This window comes from Saimiri boliviensis, chromosome 18 (assembly GCF_048565385.1).
Source record: "Saimiri boliviensis isolate mSaiBol1 chromosome 18, mSaiBol1.pri, whole genome shotgun sequence".
Lineage (NCBI taxonomy): Eukaryota > Metazoa > Chordata > Mammalia > Primates > Cebidae > Saimiri > Saimiri boliviensis.
The window spans coordinates 15,745,611-15,764,640 of NC_133466.1; the positions used below are offsets into that span (position 1 = coordinate 15,745,611).

The 19,030-nt window shown below is 41.5% G+C and overlaps 1 protein-coding gene across 7 annotated transcripts in view; it reads right to left on the reverse strand.

Annotated features, from left to right (window-relative positions):
• Positions 1 to 1,683: 1,683 nt before the first annotated feature.
• The window catches only part of BACH1 (BTB domain and CNC homolog 1), a 124,407-nt gene continuing 107,060 nt past the window's right edge, over positions 1,684 to 19,030 (reverse strand). For 5 of the 7 annotated variants that reach the window (XM_074389384.1, XM_074389383.1, XM_039480497.2 and 2 more), the window contains one exon: positions 14,036 to 17,785. In XM_074389384.1, coding sequence (XP_074245485.1) covers positions 17,351 to 17,785 — 435 coding nt within the window. In that variant the 3' untranslated portion in view covers positions 14,036 to 17,350. Of the gene's footprint in view, positions 1,872 to 14,035; positions 17,786 to 19,030 lie in introns of those variants that run through there. The other 2 variants (XM_074389386.1, XR_012514883.1) reach the window with 2 other exon arrangements.

The window sequence follows — 19,030 nt, forward strand, 5'->3', positions numbered from 1 at the left end:
AAGTAAGACATCAGCAGGGTTGGTTCCTTCTGAGGCTGTGAGGGAGAGTGTTCCATGGCTCCCTCCTAGCTTCTGGGGATGGTAGTGATCTTCCGCCGTCCTTGGGTTGGAGATGCATCGCCTAGTCTCTGCCTTCCTCTCCACGTGGAGTTCTCCCTGTGGGTGAGTCTGTCCCCAGGCCTCCCCAATTTAGAAGGACATCAGTCATACTGGATTAGGATCCACCCTAAAGGTTCACCCTGAAATGACCTTGTTTTTGCTTGGTAACAACCCTATCTCCAAATAAGGTCACATTCTGAGGTAGTGGGGGTTAGGATTCTAACACATGAATTTGGGGGGCACACAATTCACATCATAACAGGCACTAAGTCTTCAGAGCTGAGCAGAAGTATTCAACATGTAAAATCTGGCTAATCCAAATCCAGGTGAGCTCTGAGTGTAAAACACACACCAGATTTAAAAAAAAAAAAAAAAAAAAAATGAATGTGCAATATTGCAATAATTTTTATATAGATTACCTGCTAAAAGTAATATTTTGGATATATCTGGCTAAATAAAACATATTGCAGTATTCAAATTAATTTCACCTCTTTTACTTTTTAAAATGTGGTTGCTGGAAAATTTTAAACTTCACATGCAACTTGCATTTAGCTCACTTTATATTTCTATTGGATAACACTGATCTAGAAACAAATTCAGAGTCTTTGACACCTGGTCATTCTGTGAGAAGAGTTTCTGAAATTTCCACATTGTTCTCCGACAAGGATGGCAAAATTAAACATTCAATTCATTGAATGGAAGTGACATATAGAATGTGATAAATATCAAACTTTACACCTATGCAATCAATTCTAAATTTTAAGCAAGTTCTCTTAGAACCTAAGTGGCAGATATATTTGATCAATAAGAATCACACTTCATTTTCATTACTAAGAACTCAATTTGGAACAGGCAACCCAATATCATCTCGTAAGAGTGGATTTTGTTTAAAGCAATCACCTTTTCATTTACCTTGTGTGAGAAAAACAAGGCTCCGTATCAAGCGTGACTTCACTAACAATTACATCAGAATGGCATAGGTCCTTATTAGAGATGGTATACAAGCCAGATTTTGCATATGCTTCACGCAGATAAATCATGAGCTCTGTAGTGAAGTTATGTAAACAGATGCGTTTTTGCTTTTATGACATACACTGGGTTATAAATACTCTGACCTTGTTTATAGAGGCAGCTGGTTTGTTCACTTAATGAAGACATTAATTTGCCATTCAGTTTGGGCTGATTACTTATTAGCTGCTCTCTCCTGACCAACCGCTCTGATTTACCCCGTCTGCAGATCGGATCGTAGGTAGTGGTGTGCTGCCATCTATAGCTGGAATGAGAAAAATATCAAGTGCAGCAAGGTCTGCAAAGCCACAACTACTAAGAAGACTTACAGTGCCAAAACAGTCACAGTTTTTTTTTTAAGCTAGAAAAGAAATACATTCCAAGGCCTACAACTATGGCTCTTTTCCCATGTAAAAATCATTGTAAGGTATGGATTGATTTGCAAGCAAAATAACTTAGATAAAGCAAGCTGTATAATATCCCAACTGCAAATCTTAACCCAATTATTGTTGGTGGAACAGGTGCAAAAATATCTGCAATACCGATAACTCAAATGGCACAAGACCTACTGTCATCATTTTCCAAGTCAGCTACTGCTTGCCTTTGCCCAGAATTCATGTCAGGATTTCTTTTTCCACTCTTCAGTCTTTTTCCTACTCCAGGATGCCGCCACCAGCAACATTCAACAAACGTTTTTGGAGATGCTCTTATGTTCCAGGCATCGTCAGACTTTACGAATCTTCTGCATTTGCAATGCTTACGTTCTGGGGGAGTGAGAGAGACATTGAACGCTAGACTAATTAAACAAGCTCATTCTATGTTGCAAAGGTGGCAGGCATTATGGAGAGAGAAAGCAAGAGGGCAGGAGACGGGATTGGAGGTACAATGGTGGGAAGGAGGAAGGATGTGGGTTTTTTGTTTGTTTGTTTGTTTGGAAACAGAATCTTGCTCTGTCACACCACTAATGGAGTGCAGTGGCGTGATCTCAGCTCACTGCAACCTCCGCCTCTTGGGTTCACTCAATTCTCCTGTCTCAGCCTCCCAAGAAGCTGGGATTACAGGTGCGTGCCACCACAGTCACGTAATTTTTGTATTTTTAATAGAGACAGGGTTTCGCCATGTTGGCCAAGCTGGTCTTGAACTCCTGACCTGAGGTGATCCACCCACCTCGGCCTCCCAAAGTGCTGGGATTACAGTCTTGAGCCACCATGCCTGCCAGATGCAGTCTTAATGAGGGCAGTCAGGGGAGCCTCAGTGAGAGGATGACAGTGGGACAAAGGTCACATTTCCAGGAGTTCCCAGGAGAGGCCAGGGGCCTGGGAACGAGGCCAGAGGGTTGAGAAGGAGGAAGCTCATTGTGGAAGGTCTCTGAGGCTGCCGACAAGATATCAACTTTTAGCTGAGTAAAATATCACTTTTTGCTTTTAGATATCTGCCTGATGGACCCCTAGGTTTTGTGAACTCAAAGCATCTGAGACAGGTCTTAATTAATTTAGAAAGTTTATCTTGCCAAGGTTAGAGATGTCACTGCAACAGCCTCAGGAGGTCTTGGGTACATGATGATATGTACTCAAGCGGTTGGAGCACAGCTCGGTTTTATGCATTTTAGCTTGATTTTATACATTGATGAGACATCAATCAATATGCATAAGATGTACATTGGTTTGGTCCAGAAAAGTGGGACAATTTCAAGTAAAAGCTTCCAAGTCAGAAGTAGATGAGACATGAAAGGTTTCATTCTTTGGGGTCTTCGATCAGCCTTTCACTGAATGCATGTGAGGTGAGATGGGTAGAGGAATAGTCGCTGATGCCTTAGTCTGACTCAGTGAATCTGCATTTTTACATAAACAACAGGGCAGAGGAAGCAATGAGGCGTGCGTTTGTCTCCAGTAAGCAGAGAGATGATTGTGAGTTCCGTCTGTCCTCCATCCTGCCCCTGTGAAGATACGCTATCAGTTCATATGGCCTGGATGAAATTCAGCAGAACTGTTTTAAGGTAAACATCTTGAGGCTCACAAGGAATTTCCTTGTGGGCAAATTGCGACTTAGGTATGTAGCTTTCTCCTTTCTTTGTGGCTATCTTATTCAGGAATAAAATGGGAGGCAGGTTTGTCTGATGCAGTTCCCAGCTTGACTTTTCTTTTTGGCTTAGTGATTCTGAAGTCTCGAGATTTATTTTCCTTTCACAGTTTTTCTCATTTTTTTGTTGGTTGAAAATCATGTTTGATAGTTTTATGGTTGTGGTGGTGGTGGTTGTCTCAAGATTCATGAGTATTCACAAAAGCAAATTTTAATAAATAAGTGTTCACCCAGATGGACTTCTTTTCAATATTTTTTATTCACAGCGAGATTTCGACATACCTGGTTATAATCATACTGTACATGTAAGTCCCTTGCTTTCATGTTTAGCATCTGTCATGAGCATTTTGCATGTTATTTATTTCATGTTTATTCCACGTTTATCATAAACATTTTGTTAGCTAAAACTCATAAAGGAACAATCATTGTGTCAAACTTTTTAGGTTACTGTATTAAGTGAAAAAATTACTAAAAGAGCTGAGTACGGGGTCAAATCTTAGTTTGAGTAGAGATAAAATACAGTGCTTTGCTTTTTTTCCATTTCTAAAAGTTTATTCAAAATTGTTTACTAACATCAGTGCTATGATGGACATCTTGCTATAAGAACAAATTTGATTTTATTATTATTTAGGATTTAAAATAATCCTAAAAATTAGGATTATTATTTTTCAGGATGGATTCCCTGCATACAATTAGTAGGTCAAAGGTTACGGCTAGTTTAAAATGTTTTAAATAAAATATCAAATTGCTCCTCCAAAGCATAAAAGCTATTTTGAATACTACCCTCCATGAGTTAGAATGCCAGTTTAATTTCCCCTCATTTTTTTGTTTTCTACTTTGATATATTTTTTACTTCTTTCTATTTAGCACCTTTTACTTTTTTTTTTCTTTTTTCTTCTTTTTTTTTTTTTTTTTTTTGAGACAGAATCTCACTCTGTAGCCCAGGCTGGAGTGCAGTGGTATGATCCCAGCTCACTACTACAACCTCTGCCTCCCGGGTTCAAGCAATTGTCCTGCCTCAGATTCCCAAGTAGCTGGGATTACAGGCACCGGCCACCACACCTGGCTAATTTTTGTATTTTTAGTAGAGACGGAATTTCACCATGTTGGCCAGGTTGTTCTCAAACTCTTGACCTCAAGTGATCTGTCTGCTTCAGCCTCCCAAAGTGCTGGGATTACAGGTGTGAGCCACCACGCATGGCCCACTATTTACATTTCTAATGAGAAATAATGATAAAAATCTTCAAGAGCATGTTTAATCCACACAAGCTGCCTCCGGCATCCCTGAGTTCCTGGTTACTGAGTGCTCCTGTTTTCTTTTGTGTACTCTGCAGGTCCATGCCTGTTGTTCCTTTGTCTTGCTGTAGTTTTCTGTTCGTTTTACTGGATAGGGTCAACTGTGTAAAGATGAAAGGTATTAGCCCTCTAGTTGTTGTTTGGATGACTCTTAAATCGTGAGGCCAAATTGGTTTTCACTTTTACCCTGAATTGCTAACATCCAAACGTGCCTTGCCTGTCCCACCCATGAAGGAAAGGGCAGAGAAAGTGACAACCCCAGTGGCCCTCCCTCTCCCCTGCCTCCGGGGAAGAGCATCCCTGCTTCCCAGGCACTCCAGCAGCAAGGAAAGGGCAGAAGTGAGGGGTGGATGCCAGCCCACAGGGACCAGCTCTCAGGGTGTGTGGGGACTAGTGAGTGGGAGAAGCAGATCACACTGACTCCACTACATCCAGTAGGAGGAACCAGAATTGGTCTCTGGAAACTTGTCTCATGTTCCCCTGTGGTCTGAATGCATGTCTCCCCGGCATTCATACATTAAATTTCTTATGCTCAAAGTGATGATATTTGGAAGTGAGTCTTTGGGGAGTGACTGGGTCATGAGGGTGGAGCCCTCGTGAAGAGGCTTGAGAGAGACCTCTTGTCTCTTCCAGCATGTGAGGATGCAGCAAGAAGGCACGGTTTATGAACCAGAAAGCAGGCCCTCGATAGACACTAAATCGGCTGACATCTTGATCTTGGACTTCCCAGCATTCAGAGCTATGAGAAATAAGCTTCCGTTGTGTGTAAACTACCCAGTCTATGGCATTTTGTTATAGCAGCCTGAACAGACTAAAATGCATGCCACCCCGGGATCCTGTCTCATCAGTCTGTTACACAATCTACATGAGAGGTGGGGGTCCTCAAAACAGTTGCATGAGAAAATACTATGTGATTAGACAGTTTAAAGAGCAAATTACACATCCACACTCACACATTGAACCCTACATTTACAACCTCTCACTCTCAAACACACAGGCATTCCAGACACCACCACCACCACCACCACCACACACACACACACACATACATACACATACACATACACACACATACACATTCCTTAAATTTTATCTGTGTGAAGGGAAAATAAATCTTAGGACCCTTAAATCACTAAGCTAAAGGGAAAGTCAAGCTGGGAACTGCTTCAAACAAACCTGCCTCCCATTCAATTCAGTCATCTCTCTGCTCACTCAGATAGATACATATCTGATTGCCTCCTTTGGAAAGATAATCAGAAACTCAAAAGAATGCAACCACTCATCTTTTACCTATCTGTGACCTGGAAGCCCCTTCCCTGCTTGGAATCTTCCTGCCTTTGCTTCAAGTCCCGCCTTTTCAGACGGAACCAATGTACTTCTTACATATATTGACTGATGTCTCATGTCTCCCTTAAATATATAAAACTAAGCTGTGTCCCAACCGCCTTAGACACATGTTATCAGGACTTCCTGAGGCTGTGTCACTGGCCCATGCTCAACCTTGGCAAAATAAACTTTCTAAATTAACTGAGACCTGTCTCAAATTTGAGGGGTTCACATTTGTATGCATATTTTATTTGTATATATAATTCAGGCAAGCTTTTTCTTCTCACACAGCTTCAAAAGTAGACTGTATGTCAAAGGCTTTGGCCCAAATCTTCCTCTTGAGCAAAAGTCTTACATATCAACCACCACATGGGAGCCACATAGCGTGGCTCACCTGCAGTACACTCATCACTGAATTTAACAATGGCTTTGACCTCATGTTCCACAAATCTGCCAAAGCAGACGTTCACCATCTCACTGAATAGAAACATCTTCCACTCTGTTGTTTAGGAAAGGAACCCAGGGATCATCTGTGATTCCTTTATCCTTTTTAGCAGCTCTTTTTCTACCTCAGGCCAGGCACCTCTAACCATGTTTCATGAATCTAGACCCTGTTTCACTTTCCCACAAACACAGCAAAAGCCAACCTCAGAGGCTAAAATTGGGAAGAGCTGAACTGCTCCTTATATTCCAGGGAGAGGAATGTGGGAACTCTGGGGACCATGAAAGAGTAGAATGGAGGAAGGAAGCCAGGGGGCAGAACAAGGGTTGGAGACACATGAGGTTGGGGAGCCTGTGAAAATTACCCCAAAGGGAGCGGAGGATCTTATCACAGGTCTACCTAACAATGTTCACTTTCAAGCTGTCTGTATTGCTGTGATATAAATACAGTATTTCCCAAATTTTTTTTTTTTTTTTTTTTTTTTTGAGACGGAGTTTCGCTCGTTACCCAGGCTAGAGTACAATGGCGCGATCTCGGCTCACCGCAACCTCCACCTCCTGGGTTCAGGCAATTCTCCTGCCTCAGCCTCCTGAGTAGCTGGGATTACAGGCACGCACCACCATGCCCAGCTAATTTTTTGTATTTTTAGTAGAGACGGGGTTTCACCATGTTGACCAGGATGGTCTCGATCTCTTGACCTCGTGATCCACCCGCCTCAGCCTCCCAAAGTGCTGGGATTACAGGCTTGAGCCACTGCGCCCGGCTAGTATTTCCCAAATTTTCAGTAAAGCCTATTCTACTCATAAACGTCTAGTGCCAGAGGTATATGAATTATTCTTTCATTTATTTATTTTTGTGGAACTAAAGGAAGTGGTTGAGTTTAAGGTTTCCATCACCCATCTGTAAAACAGAACAAGGCAATTGAGAAACTGAACAAATTTGACGGAAGCAGGCACCTAAAACAGAGTGACCATGGGACTGTAAGCCAGTCATGCCACTAATACTCACATTTCCACTCCAGGAATCTTCCCTTACCCACTGTCCCAAATTAAAGAGGCATTCAAAAACAAAAACAAATGGTGGTGGTTGATTTGAATTTCCACAGGATATGAGTAGAAGTTTGAGTCAGTCTTACTTTGATCTCAAGAACCAGAAGTCCCAACATGGAAGACATACATATAAGGAACTTCTGTCTGAGTGGCAGTAAGTAATTTTCCTTTGGCTATACTATGGCTAAGCATCAAAACCAGGCTTGAAAACTAGGTCTGGGCCAGGAGCGGTGGTTCACACCTGTAATCCCAGCACTTTGGGAGGCCGAGCGGGCGGATCACTTGAGATCAGGAGTTCAAAACCAGCATGGCCAACATGGTGAAAACTTTTCTGCCAAAAATACAAAAACTAGCTGGGTATGGTGGTGCCCACCTGTAATCCTAGCTACTTGTGAGGCTGAGGCAGGAGAATAGCTTGAACTCAAGATACAAAGGTTGCTGTGAGCCGTGATCACGCCACTGCACTCCAGCCTGGGTAACAGAGCGAGATTTCATCTCAAAACAAAACAAAACAAACGAGGTCTGTCTTCACTGCAGGTTATGCTTTCCATTCCCCCCAGCAGTCCCTGTACTTTCTGAAAGGGCTTGGCTTTGTGCCTGATCATTGCCTAAATTTGTGCAATTCCTTTGGTCCTTAAGTGCATACCTCACACTCACCCTATTTTTAGTATGTCAGCAGCTGCCTGCTCCCCCAGACTCTAGTGAATGCAAGATCAGGCTGTTAAGTGCTTATAGCAGCAAAATTCTCCTACCTTATCTTAGCAGCTACGTGCTCTACGCCTCATTCCTGTGTCAAACTCCATCCTTGATTCCACATTAAGCTTCCCTCCCAGATGTTACTGTTTAGCTGAAACAGAACTGTCTGAGTAGATACCCAAGGTTCTCAGAATGGTATGGAACACTTCTTGGCACATCAGATTTTCCACAGAACCTTGAAACAGACCCCTCGAATGTAAGATGCTGAGAATAGTAGATGAGGTCTTCTAAAACCAGAGTAAAAGCTCAAATGAGATGAAAACACAGTGTTTAAAAAAAGAGTTCTTCAGAAAACCTTATTCCTAAGGTTTTAATAGTAGTCCTGTGCCCAGCAGTTAAGGCTATCATTTAAATCAAAGCAAGGGAAATGAAATGATCTCATGATTATTTCACGTGAGATTAACAGTTCAAAGCAGAAATACTCTCAGTTTCTGAGGTGGACCAAGGAGGTATTACATTAGAAAGCTTAAGTTAGAATGGATATTTTCATATAGTGTGTGGAGTGTTACTAACAGATCTCCTGGCAGGAGATTAGTATCACATGGGAAACCTGCATATCAAGATGGTATCTGGAAAATTATTTAGGTCCAGTATCCTGAAAGAAGGAAACTAACTGTTTAGGGAACAGCTGACTTTTGGGACAGTGATTAACCGTAAACTAAGAGTAGAGAAGGAAAATAGTGTCTGCTTCAAAAGATGGCTGTTTGAAAATGAAAGGGTAATGTGCTGTCCTCGATTTTTAAAATCTTTTCCATGATCTTTGCATTTGTACTTTAAGAATGTGGATCACAGAGACGAAGATGAGGAAAAAGAAGTGTTTGCAGTTAAACACAAGGTCAGCCTTGGCTTTTAAACCTGAACCTACATAGTGGAGTCAGCAGATGAGTGGGCAAGCTCATGGCTTTCGTGGGAGTCTGCTCCTCTTCTGGGGTACCTTTCTCTTTTCCTGCAAGCTTTCAAAGCCCCCAGACTCTGCTCCCACATAGTTCCTTTCTACATTCTTCCCATCACCTTCTACACTCTAGCCCTGGAACATAATCTTCCCTCAACCTCTTTGCCCCTTTCATCCCTGCAGAGATGGAGTGTGCTGGCTGATCGATAAATCTGAAAAGAATAACTGGTTGTCCCCTGCCCTGCATGGCTGTTCTTCCTCTTGGGATGTGTCTGTCTCCAAATCGCACCACTTACAGTCTACGCCTCACACCGCCATGCTGATCAGTGGAGTGCACGTGGTGCTGTGCTACCCAGAGGAAAATCTCCCTTCACAGAAACTACAGGTGAAAAAGTAAGTTACTTCCTTCTAACAATAAACAACTTGGTAAGGTCAACTTGCCTCATTCTGGGGTTTGTACTAGGCTCTCACGCTAAGCTACTCCTTTTTCAGCATTTGAGGTTTTGATTGGGTTTCCCATCTACCATTCCTTTATTTTAGCTCTCACATTCTCCTTAGCTCAGGAAAGGAATATGCAATGTTCCTTTGGAAACCCAGTAACTGGCGGAGCAGCATTGTATAGAGACACTGAAAAATCAAAACCAGAAGAGCAGAGTTTGGGTAGTAACAGATGCGTGTGATTGGAAGTAACAGACGCTTGGGAACCATGGGGTGTGGTAGAGGCCGGGACGTCTTACCTTCGGTTGTGTGTGTGCTTGTATTAGGCCAAATGGGTTTTTACAGTAGTGACGTTGGTCTGTGTAAGAGGTTCTAAAGCAGGCTGTGAGCATATTGAGTCTAGAGGCTCACTGTGGCTTATGCTGTCTCTCCTTATTGAATGACATTCTGTGGAGCCCCAGCAGGTAGGTCTCCTGAGACCTTTGGAGAGACTGACGGGCATCTTAAGTGAAAGGCACAAGGACCTCAGAAGAGACATGGGGTGCTTCTCATAAGGATGGTGCAATTCCTTCAGGGACTCAGGACTTTAACTGGCTCAATGCCAAGAGTCTAAGTGACTCCGCATTAATAATGAGACACTCACAAGATTATCACAGCATCCGCACCACCCGTTTTGAAATCAAGCCAATCTCCAGCCATGCAAGCAGTTGTCCAAGAAAAGTCATGTTCTTAGAACACAGTACCTGGCGTGCCCAAAGGCTGTGGAAGATACTCAGTGGTATCTGAGGCAAGGAAAATCGATGGAGAAAACCCTCACATTAGCTTCCCCCAATGCCAGTCAGTCAAAGCTGACACTTTCTGGAATGCACTACTCATGATCTTTTTTTTTTTTTTTTTTTTTTTTTTTGAGGGAGTCTTGCTCTGTCGCCCAGGCTGGAGTACAGTGGTGCGATCTCAGCTCACTGCAACCTCCACCTCCCGAGTTTAAGCAATTCTCCTGCTTCAGCCTCCCAAGTAGCTGGGATTACAGGTGCCCACCACCACACCTGGCTAATTTTTGTATTTTAGTAGAGGCGGGGTTTCAGCATCTTTTTTTTTTTTTTTCTTGAGACGGAGTTTCGCTCTTGTTACCCAGACTGGAGTGCAATGGCGCGATCTCCGCTCACCACAACCTCCGTCTCCTGGATTCAGGCAATTCTCCTGCCTCAGCCTCCTGAGTAGCTGGGATTACAGGCACGCGCCACCATGCCCAGTTAATTTTTTGTATCTTTAGTAGAGACGGGGTTTCACCATGTTGACCAGGATGGTCTCGATCTCTCGACCTCGTGATCCACCCGCCTCAGCCTCCCAAAGTGCTGGGATTACAGGCTTGAGCCACCGCGCCCGGCCCAGTTTCAGCATCTTAAGCAAGCTGGTCTCAAACTCCTGACCTCATGATCTCCCCATCTTGGCCCCCCAAAGTGCTGGGATTACAGGTGTGAGCCACCATGCCAGGCCACTACCCATGATCTTAAACCCAACTGACAGAAGTTCCCTCCACACTCCCCACGGACTGCAAGAGGCCCTAGAACGTGCGTGCAGCATGGCATAAAGTCAATGTGGGCAGCAGCCTGTGGGTCCCTCTCCATCAACAGCAACACAGGAGTTTCACAGGGACAGACCCAGGGCCAAGAAGTGCTTGGCAGAGCACACGGCCTCAAGATGCCACTGCTGCAATTTCTAGGGGAAAAGGAGGCTTCACAGGCCTTTTAGGTATAGCTGGGAAAAATAACCGGTACTGATTTTCACCTATTTTCAAGGCAGCAGGGTTCCAGCGTACTAGAGTGCTAGTGAGGTTTGAGCTGCTAACCGTGAACACCAGGCCAGTGTGCCCTTGGTGTATCAGCCACCCCAAATTCCATTCTGCATTCAGGCGCAAGGAGGGAACCATGAAGGGACCTTGGATCCATGTGGTTCATCTATAGTTGATTCTGGATTGCTTAAAAAAGATAGATTTAAGATGCATCCTCCATCCCCAGAGGGCAACAACTTTCTTAGGCCTAAATATCCACTGTGGCTCAGGCCTGAAAACGCCTGTACACAGGGATGTGGGCTCAGAGCCCCTACAGGGAGCCCTCACTCAACAGTCCCAGGTACCAGGAATGCCTTGTTGGAAAGGGAAATGTAAATTAAGGTGTCATGAAATGGTGGTCTTTCCACCAAGAATGAACAGTGTATACGGCCAAAATTAAGCCCTATTTGAGTGTCCTTTCCAATAGAAATTAGGATCACAAGTTGTGAGTTACAGCACACTGGGCCATCTTTGGGAAGATGAAACCAAGATTTTTTTTTCTTTTTTTCTGGATACTACTGAGGTTCTACCGTGGTCTTCGGCAGCACTGGTTACTGATCTTTGGAGCAGTGTAGTATGGGATAACTGCTTTAGCACCTGGGAATTGGCTTGTTTCGAAACAAGTGTGGTTGTGGGGCCAAGGCTATGAAAACTTTGTGATAACTCACTTCTGACTTGTTGGAAATAGATGCTTGGGGACGCAAAGAAAAATTAGTGAGATAAAGTGAGCACGTCCGAGACTCAGCCTTGAACCTAGTTCCTTCTGCAGCACTGCAGGAATAACCACCCCCTTAAAGACAATTCCAGCTATAGTCACTTGAAACAATCTCAACTGGACCTGAGCATCAAGAACTACTCTGGCCAAGGCCGATCCAAATGAGACATCTGGCAGGATAGTTTTGGGATTTATTTTTCTTAAAGTTTTGTACTTTGAACTCAAGTGAACAAGATAATTTGATTTGCTTTAGTTCCTTTAGTCTTTAATGCCTTTAGCTTTTTTTAATTCAAAGGGACCTAATCTTTGAATTATTTTCTCTAAAAGTTGAACTTCTATTCAGATCTGGATATCATTATGTTGCTAGCATTTTATTCCTGGACTTTCATGCATTTACTTATGGGAATCTTCTGTCGGGATTTAATCTCAACGCACAACCTCTGATGTGCCACATGACACAACGAGGTAGAAGAGAATTAGGGATGGGAAAAATGTTCAGTCTTTGGTACAGAGTAGTCTTTGAATTCACTTAGTTGCTAGTACACTGCTCGATCCAGAGCTTTCTGAGACCAAATATTCACTGACATCCCCAGGGAATCACAGCTGCAAAGGCTGGTGTTGTTGGGAAGTGTCTTCATAAAGGCCAGAGGTCTGCCTTCTAGAACCGCTGCTCTCCTGCTCAAGACCGTCAGTCAGAGCCCTGGTTGAGCAGCGGCTAATGTTTGAAGAGAACTTGAAGCTGCGGAGCATGAAAAGGAAACACTCTTCCCAAAGACTTCCCTAGTTTAAATCTCCAGGGCAAGAAACACCCTCTAGCCTCTGTATCCCTTCACTCCCATTGGCCCTGATGAAGTAGTCTCTGATTCTGGCGAGTAAATTTTGAGTCATTAAGCCCGCTGGGCTTGGCCCACTCCTTGCTCATGGAATTTGTTCCCTGTATACATTTTCCTGCTCCTTTAAGAGCTCTGCCCCTTTTAGGGTGGGCCAAGGTGACCAGGTGGATGGATGAAGTCTGCCTAATTCCAGAATGCACTTCTAGCAGGTTCACTGGGCTAAACAGCTAGAAAGCCACGGTTGCAAGCTGGGTTCCATCAGCGATACAGACTTCACCTACTTTTTATTTCTCAAATGGTTCAAAACTCTGGCCAGGGAAAAGGTGCTATGTATTGGCCTTTCTCTAAAACCTCAATCCTTACAGTCTGACCTCAGACCTTCAATAAGTCAGTCTCGGTAGGGCAGTATCAATATGCAAGGTGCCGGGACACTCACTGAAGAACATGCAAGTGGGGGCTTCCTTCTTCTTCCTCTCACTGTGACACAACCTCCTTCTGTTCCTTTAACACACCAGGCTTATTTGTGCCAAGCGGCCTCCTCACCCCAGAGACTAACCTTCTCCCAATTCAGACTACAGTCTTTCAAAGCTTGGTGAAATCCCACATTTCTCACCCTGTCTCCTTTGAACTCTCGTAGCCACCACACTACCTCACACACTGAGCACTTTCTTACAAGTCATCTTGATTCCATTGTTGGTCTTGTCAGGGTTTCTCAGTGTCAGCCTGATCAATACCCTGGGCGGACAAATCTTTGTTGTGAGGGCTGTCCTGGCCTCTGCCCCTAGAAGCCATATCCTATATCCTGCCCCAATGGTTTGTGTCTCTGGGATTTGCCAAGCGTCCCCTAGGCAGCAAAACCATTCCCAGTTGAGAATTACTATGACTAGACCAGAAGGCTGTGCCCTGCGTGACCTATACCACTGAGCAGCTGCCCAAAGCTTGGTCAGAAAGGCCTGGTTGGAAATAGAATAGAATACAAAGAGCCATTCAGCAGGTAATTTTTTTAAATTAATGACTGATAGAGATAATACCCCTTAAGGGCCCCTATACTTCTCTATCCAAGACTAAAATTAAGTAAAATCAGAAGCAAGGCTAAAATCTGTGCTTCCTAAAACACCTGAATGCTGCAAATTTTTTCTTCAGGCATGATTATCAACTAAAGAAAGATTATCTTCTACAAATTCAGACATACTAATTACCAATCAAAACACTAATTGAGCAAATCCACGAAGTGAGAAAATGAAAATGGAATGTAGTACGACTCTATTCAATTAGAAGCAATTTTACAGAATTTTATTTAACTGTCAATTTATCACCAACATCTAACACTTTATAGTTTAGGTACATTTGGGTAAGAACATTAGGAAGAAAATGTAAATTAAATACTATGAAAGTATACTTTTAATGAAACATGGTCTCAGTACAACATGGACATAAAAGTTTAGTGGTTTTATTGCATTGTTAGAAAATATTACGAAAGATAAAAAAAATCACTGTTATTATTTCTGCTTCTTTTACAATCAGTATGCCATCTTTTACCATTATGGCTTTAAATTTTCATTCTACCCAACAAGTTTCAAAGAATAGTTTATTGCATGCCTTAATAAAACATTTAAAATATTTACAAATTCAAAATAGATGTTTTATAACTGAAAAAAGTTCACCTGAGAATTCACTGTAACATTGCCATTTTCTTTCCAAGTTGTTACTGTGGCTAAGTTTCCACATGCAACCTGTATCATCTACTGCATCTAACATACTTAATTCCTTATTTAAAATTCATTAAGCAGTAAGCTATAGCAAACTGTTAAACTTTACATATGGAGAACCAAGACTGCATCCACATTTGTTTTGAATATGACAATTTAAAAAATTATTTGCTATAGCTCCAGAATTTGAATAAGAAAAAAAATAAGGTAATGTTATTTTACCAAATTCAACATAACAGCTTTTAAAAAATCATCAGGCATTGAGAAGGCCAGTTCATAAAATAGTGAACAATGATAATGTGAATATGCAATATACAAACTGAAAACATTTCAAAATTCTGCATGAAGGAAAAAGTATACACTGTATACTCATTGTCCTATCATTTGTCTTCGGCAGCCTCAAAAAAATATTGCCTTGAAACTTATTTTCTTAGAAAAAACTTCTTTAGAAGTTAATGTTAAAATAGGCGTAAATGTGTAATGCTATGCAACATACAGAATACTTCCCCACTTTATGGCCAAAAGACAAAGATACAAGCTTTTTTATCTGTCCATCTGCATTACAACTTGAAAATCATGTAGGTATGAGGTAGTGTAGTTACTTGTATTACATGCTGGCTATTTAAAGTAATGCTAAATTTTAAGAAATTACACTTGGCCAATAATTCTATGTCATTAATAGAAACCCTTAATGCTAAACTGTTTATAGGTAGAGAGAAATTTAAACCAAGTGCTTTACAAATTATATTTAATATCTGGAGACAACTATGTTTTATCATAAAATAGTAACCTTTCAAAGCAAATACAGTAGCAATTAAAGCAAAAGATTATTTGACATTTGCACATACACAAACTGATACTACCAATAGTTGAGTGTACTCTGAGGTAGGAAATCAAGGGTTCCATTGGCTTAAGATTTTTACATGTTGTAAACCAGAAGTTCTTATATTATTTTATATTGTGAAGTTGAAATTTAAAATTGCAAGTATCAAAGAAATACCTATATGGGGATATATATATGTACACATGTACAAACACACACACATACACACACACACACACACACACACACACACACACACACACACTCTCTCTCTCTCGCAGTATGGGATGCATTATCAGAATTATTCTCCCTGACAAATTTTTGAGTGTACTTATAAAAGCTACTAGGAAATAACAAGTCCAACTAATTTTCTCTTACAAATAAGTCATTAACAGAGATAACATACAAACCACTGAAAATATACTAGCAATATCCTCCCCCACACCCTGATCAAAAAGGGTAACATTTGACAAATTACTCCAACACATGAAGACTGGTCCCCATATACTCTGAAGGGCAAGGCCACTTGCTTCAGACTTGCCCGTACACAGTGGGTGGTCGTTGCCCACATTAGCTAGACAGACTCTTCACTAGGCTCAGGATGCAGTCTACAAAAGTGTCGCTTTCAGCCCTTTGATTTTGGTGACATCAACACTACAAACTATTCCTTTGTATCCATTGAAACTGGGTTCTGCCAATGTTTCTGTGAATGTGAATATAATCTTTTTTTTTTTTAATTGCTGAGAAGGTCCATAGCTTTCATTTGACTCTCAAACAAATCTAACTCCAGTATGGCTAAAAGCCACTGCAAAATGTTATGCAATAGGTGCTCAATTAACTATTTTGTAACAGGATTGAACAAACACTAAGACTGATCTTTAAATTAAATGCCCAAGTTAAAATGATTTGTGTGTCTTTCTACCACACCAAATTTGGGGAAGAAAGCAAGGATTAAACCTGGTTTTCAAATGCAAACCCACAACAGAAAAAGACTGAGTTTCATCCTATTTCATAAACCTAGAGTTGCTGCAGATACATTTTTATCTGTGATAATGCTTTTTACAAGTAAACCGTATGACTTCAAAAAAAATGAACTTCACTCCTGATAAAAACATAGCAATATTCTTTCCCCGTCTGGTTTTCTGGCACTGGTGACCTATGGTGGACAAGTGAACAGCCCTACTCGTTGGTAAGCTCTCCAGATTCTAGTGAGCCTGAGATAATGCTGCCAGTGTAATCACTCATGCCACTGTATTGAGTCCTATTTCTTCTTCCAAAGGGAAAATAATGTTCAGAAATAGGAAGTCCATGATGGGTCCAGATGTGGTAGAGACTTAAGAGGGGGAAAAAAAGAGAAAAAGTGACACTTAATCTGTTTATACAGCCAGAATTTCTAGAGTCCATAGTGAAGAGACGCCTCCGTCTTAGGCCAACCACTTGCCCGTTTACTAAATCTTCCCAACGTAGCTTAACACCTCAGATTTGAGGAGCCGAAGAGCAAAGCCCTAGGATTCAGGTAAGACAATCTATTTTTCACATTGCAGCTCTATACAAATATTCCCAGTAGCTGACACCCTATTTCTGAAAAGAACAGAACTCTATTAGCATTGCTTGGGAGGAAATCTTCTTTCAAACCAAAATATTACAAAAATGTCAAATTATTAAACTTCTGCAGGCCACTTCTTTTTAGTAGGAACTAGCTGTGGATGTTTCAAGCTGTTAAACTTCTGTTTGATCTGCTGCAGTTTTCATTCTCCTACTTATTCTGAATAGCAGGAAGAGTTATTACTAGAGTTATTACTCTTTAAAACATGAATTTTAAAGGTTTACTACATTTTCATATGGATTTTTCTGATATCCAGGAGGCAAAATCATTTCTTTGTCTCTTGTGGAAATCAAGGAGAAATCATGGCTGACTTAAGGGAAATTCCCTTACGGCAAACTACTAAAGGAAAAAACAGTATTGTTAAGCAACAGATGGTCATGTTAGGTTTTCAAGATGCTGCCAAAACGTCAGTAGAAAATTAGATGGTTTGAAGGAAGTGAATGCAAGTTTACTCATCAGTAGTACATTTATCAGTCATCTGCTGGCAGAAATCTGAGATCCCACCACTCTGATGACACTGTTCTGCAGGCCTGGCTTGCTCAGAGGCAGCTGTGGACGTCTGCTGGGACTCCTGCCCCCGCACGTAGCTGGACTCACTGTTTCCTCTGGCACCGGGAGGCAGCACAGCTGGAGGCCCGTCAGATAAACTGAAAATCGAGGGTAACGCCAGTTCACCATCAGGAGTACTTTTATCTTTTTCAGAAATTAAAAATGAAAGTGGGCAATCTGAAGCTGAGTACTTGGCAAGTATCTGTATTTGTTCTTGACTCAGAGCTGCTTCTTTACAAACTTTCTGGCAAAGTCCAGTTAGGTTCTGCTTTGTCTCGCCCAGAGTTGACAAAATGTGATCTCTTTCCTTCAACAAGCTCTCCTTTTCATTTTGCTGCGAAGTGAGGAAAGAGAACATAATGGCTTGTGTTTATTAGCGCAATCAATATTTCCAGGATGATCAAACAATATACAGTGTCTTCTCATCAAATAAGAACACATGGAGTTTATCCTTTCAATTCCATTCAATTATACATAAAATACTAAAGGTCCAGAATCTCCCACCTAAAACTCTTGGGGCAGAAGTATTCTGGCATAAAGCATTTTTCAGGTTTAGAAAGATAGTACAGTTGCACAGGTAATTTCTCTAGCAGCTCTAAGGCAGCACTTCACTATCAACTGTCTTTACATTTCCAAGTAAAACATTAAAATAGCAAATAATAAAGAAAGTAGAATAAAGACTACGTAACCTGATGTCAATTTAGGTCACTTCTTTGGTCCTAAGAGTTTGTGACAAACTTATATAGTTTTCGGAGCTTTTTGGATTTGCAGACTCTTCCATAACAGGTATGGATTACATTTTGGGTGGGATACAAGAAAAGAGTAAAAGCATGGTTAGCGTCACTTAACTACTGAGACTCAAAGCACTGCAAGATTCAACTAATGACCAGCATTTGTTGAGCAGATACTCTGTGCCAGATATTGTGCTAAATGTGTTCCAACACGCAATCTCAGCTATGAAATCCACACAACACCTCTCCTGATTTCAGCAATATCAAACCCACTGAATGGATGGGACTGAGTTTAACATGCCCAGAGAAAGTGAGTGGGTGAGTTACTACAGTGTGAAGAATTTGGGGGGTAATTTTGTGTTTGCTAATTACTACTTTTATTAGTATTATAATTTTAAGATGTTACCCCTATAAGAAAGTCTACCACAGAATTTTTCAAAAGTTTTCCTGGTTCCTGCCTTCCTGTCCATGCCACTTATCACTGCTGACAGCATGTCTTCTGTTATGGTCCCATCTTATCCTTCTTCTTCTGCAATTTTATTGCTTCTAATCTATTATGAGCCGAAAAACCAAATAATCAAGGTATTTATAAGAAAAGAGTAAATAAATACTTGCTAGAAAGTCAAAGGTTTTTCTTGTGAAATTTATGACAACTCTCAACAAGTCAGTCTTGTTCTATTTGCTTTCTGCTCATTGGAGGATTCTGGAGAGTTGAGACTGCCAGTTAACCTTGAGATAAGTTAGTTCACAGCACTAATCAAGAAGTGCCACCCTTTAGAGTCTTCTATGGCACAAAAATCACTAAAAGGGTAAAAAGAATTTTGCTTTATACAAAAGTACTGTTATGG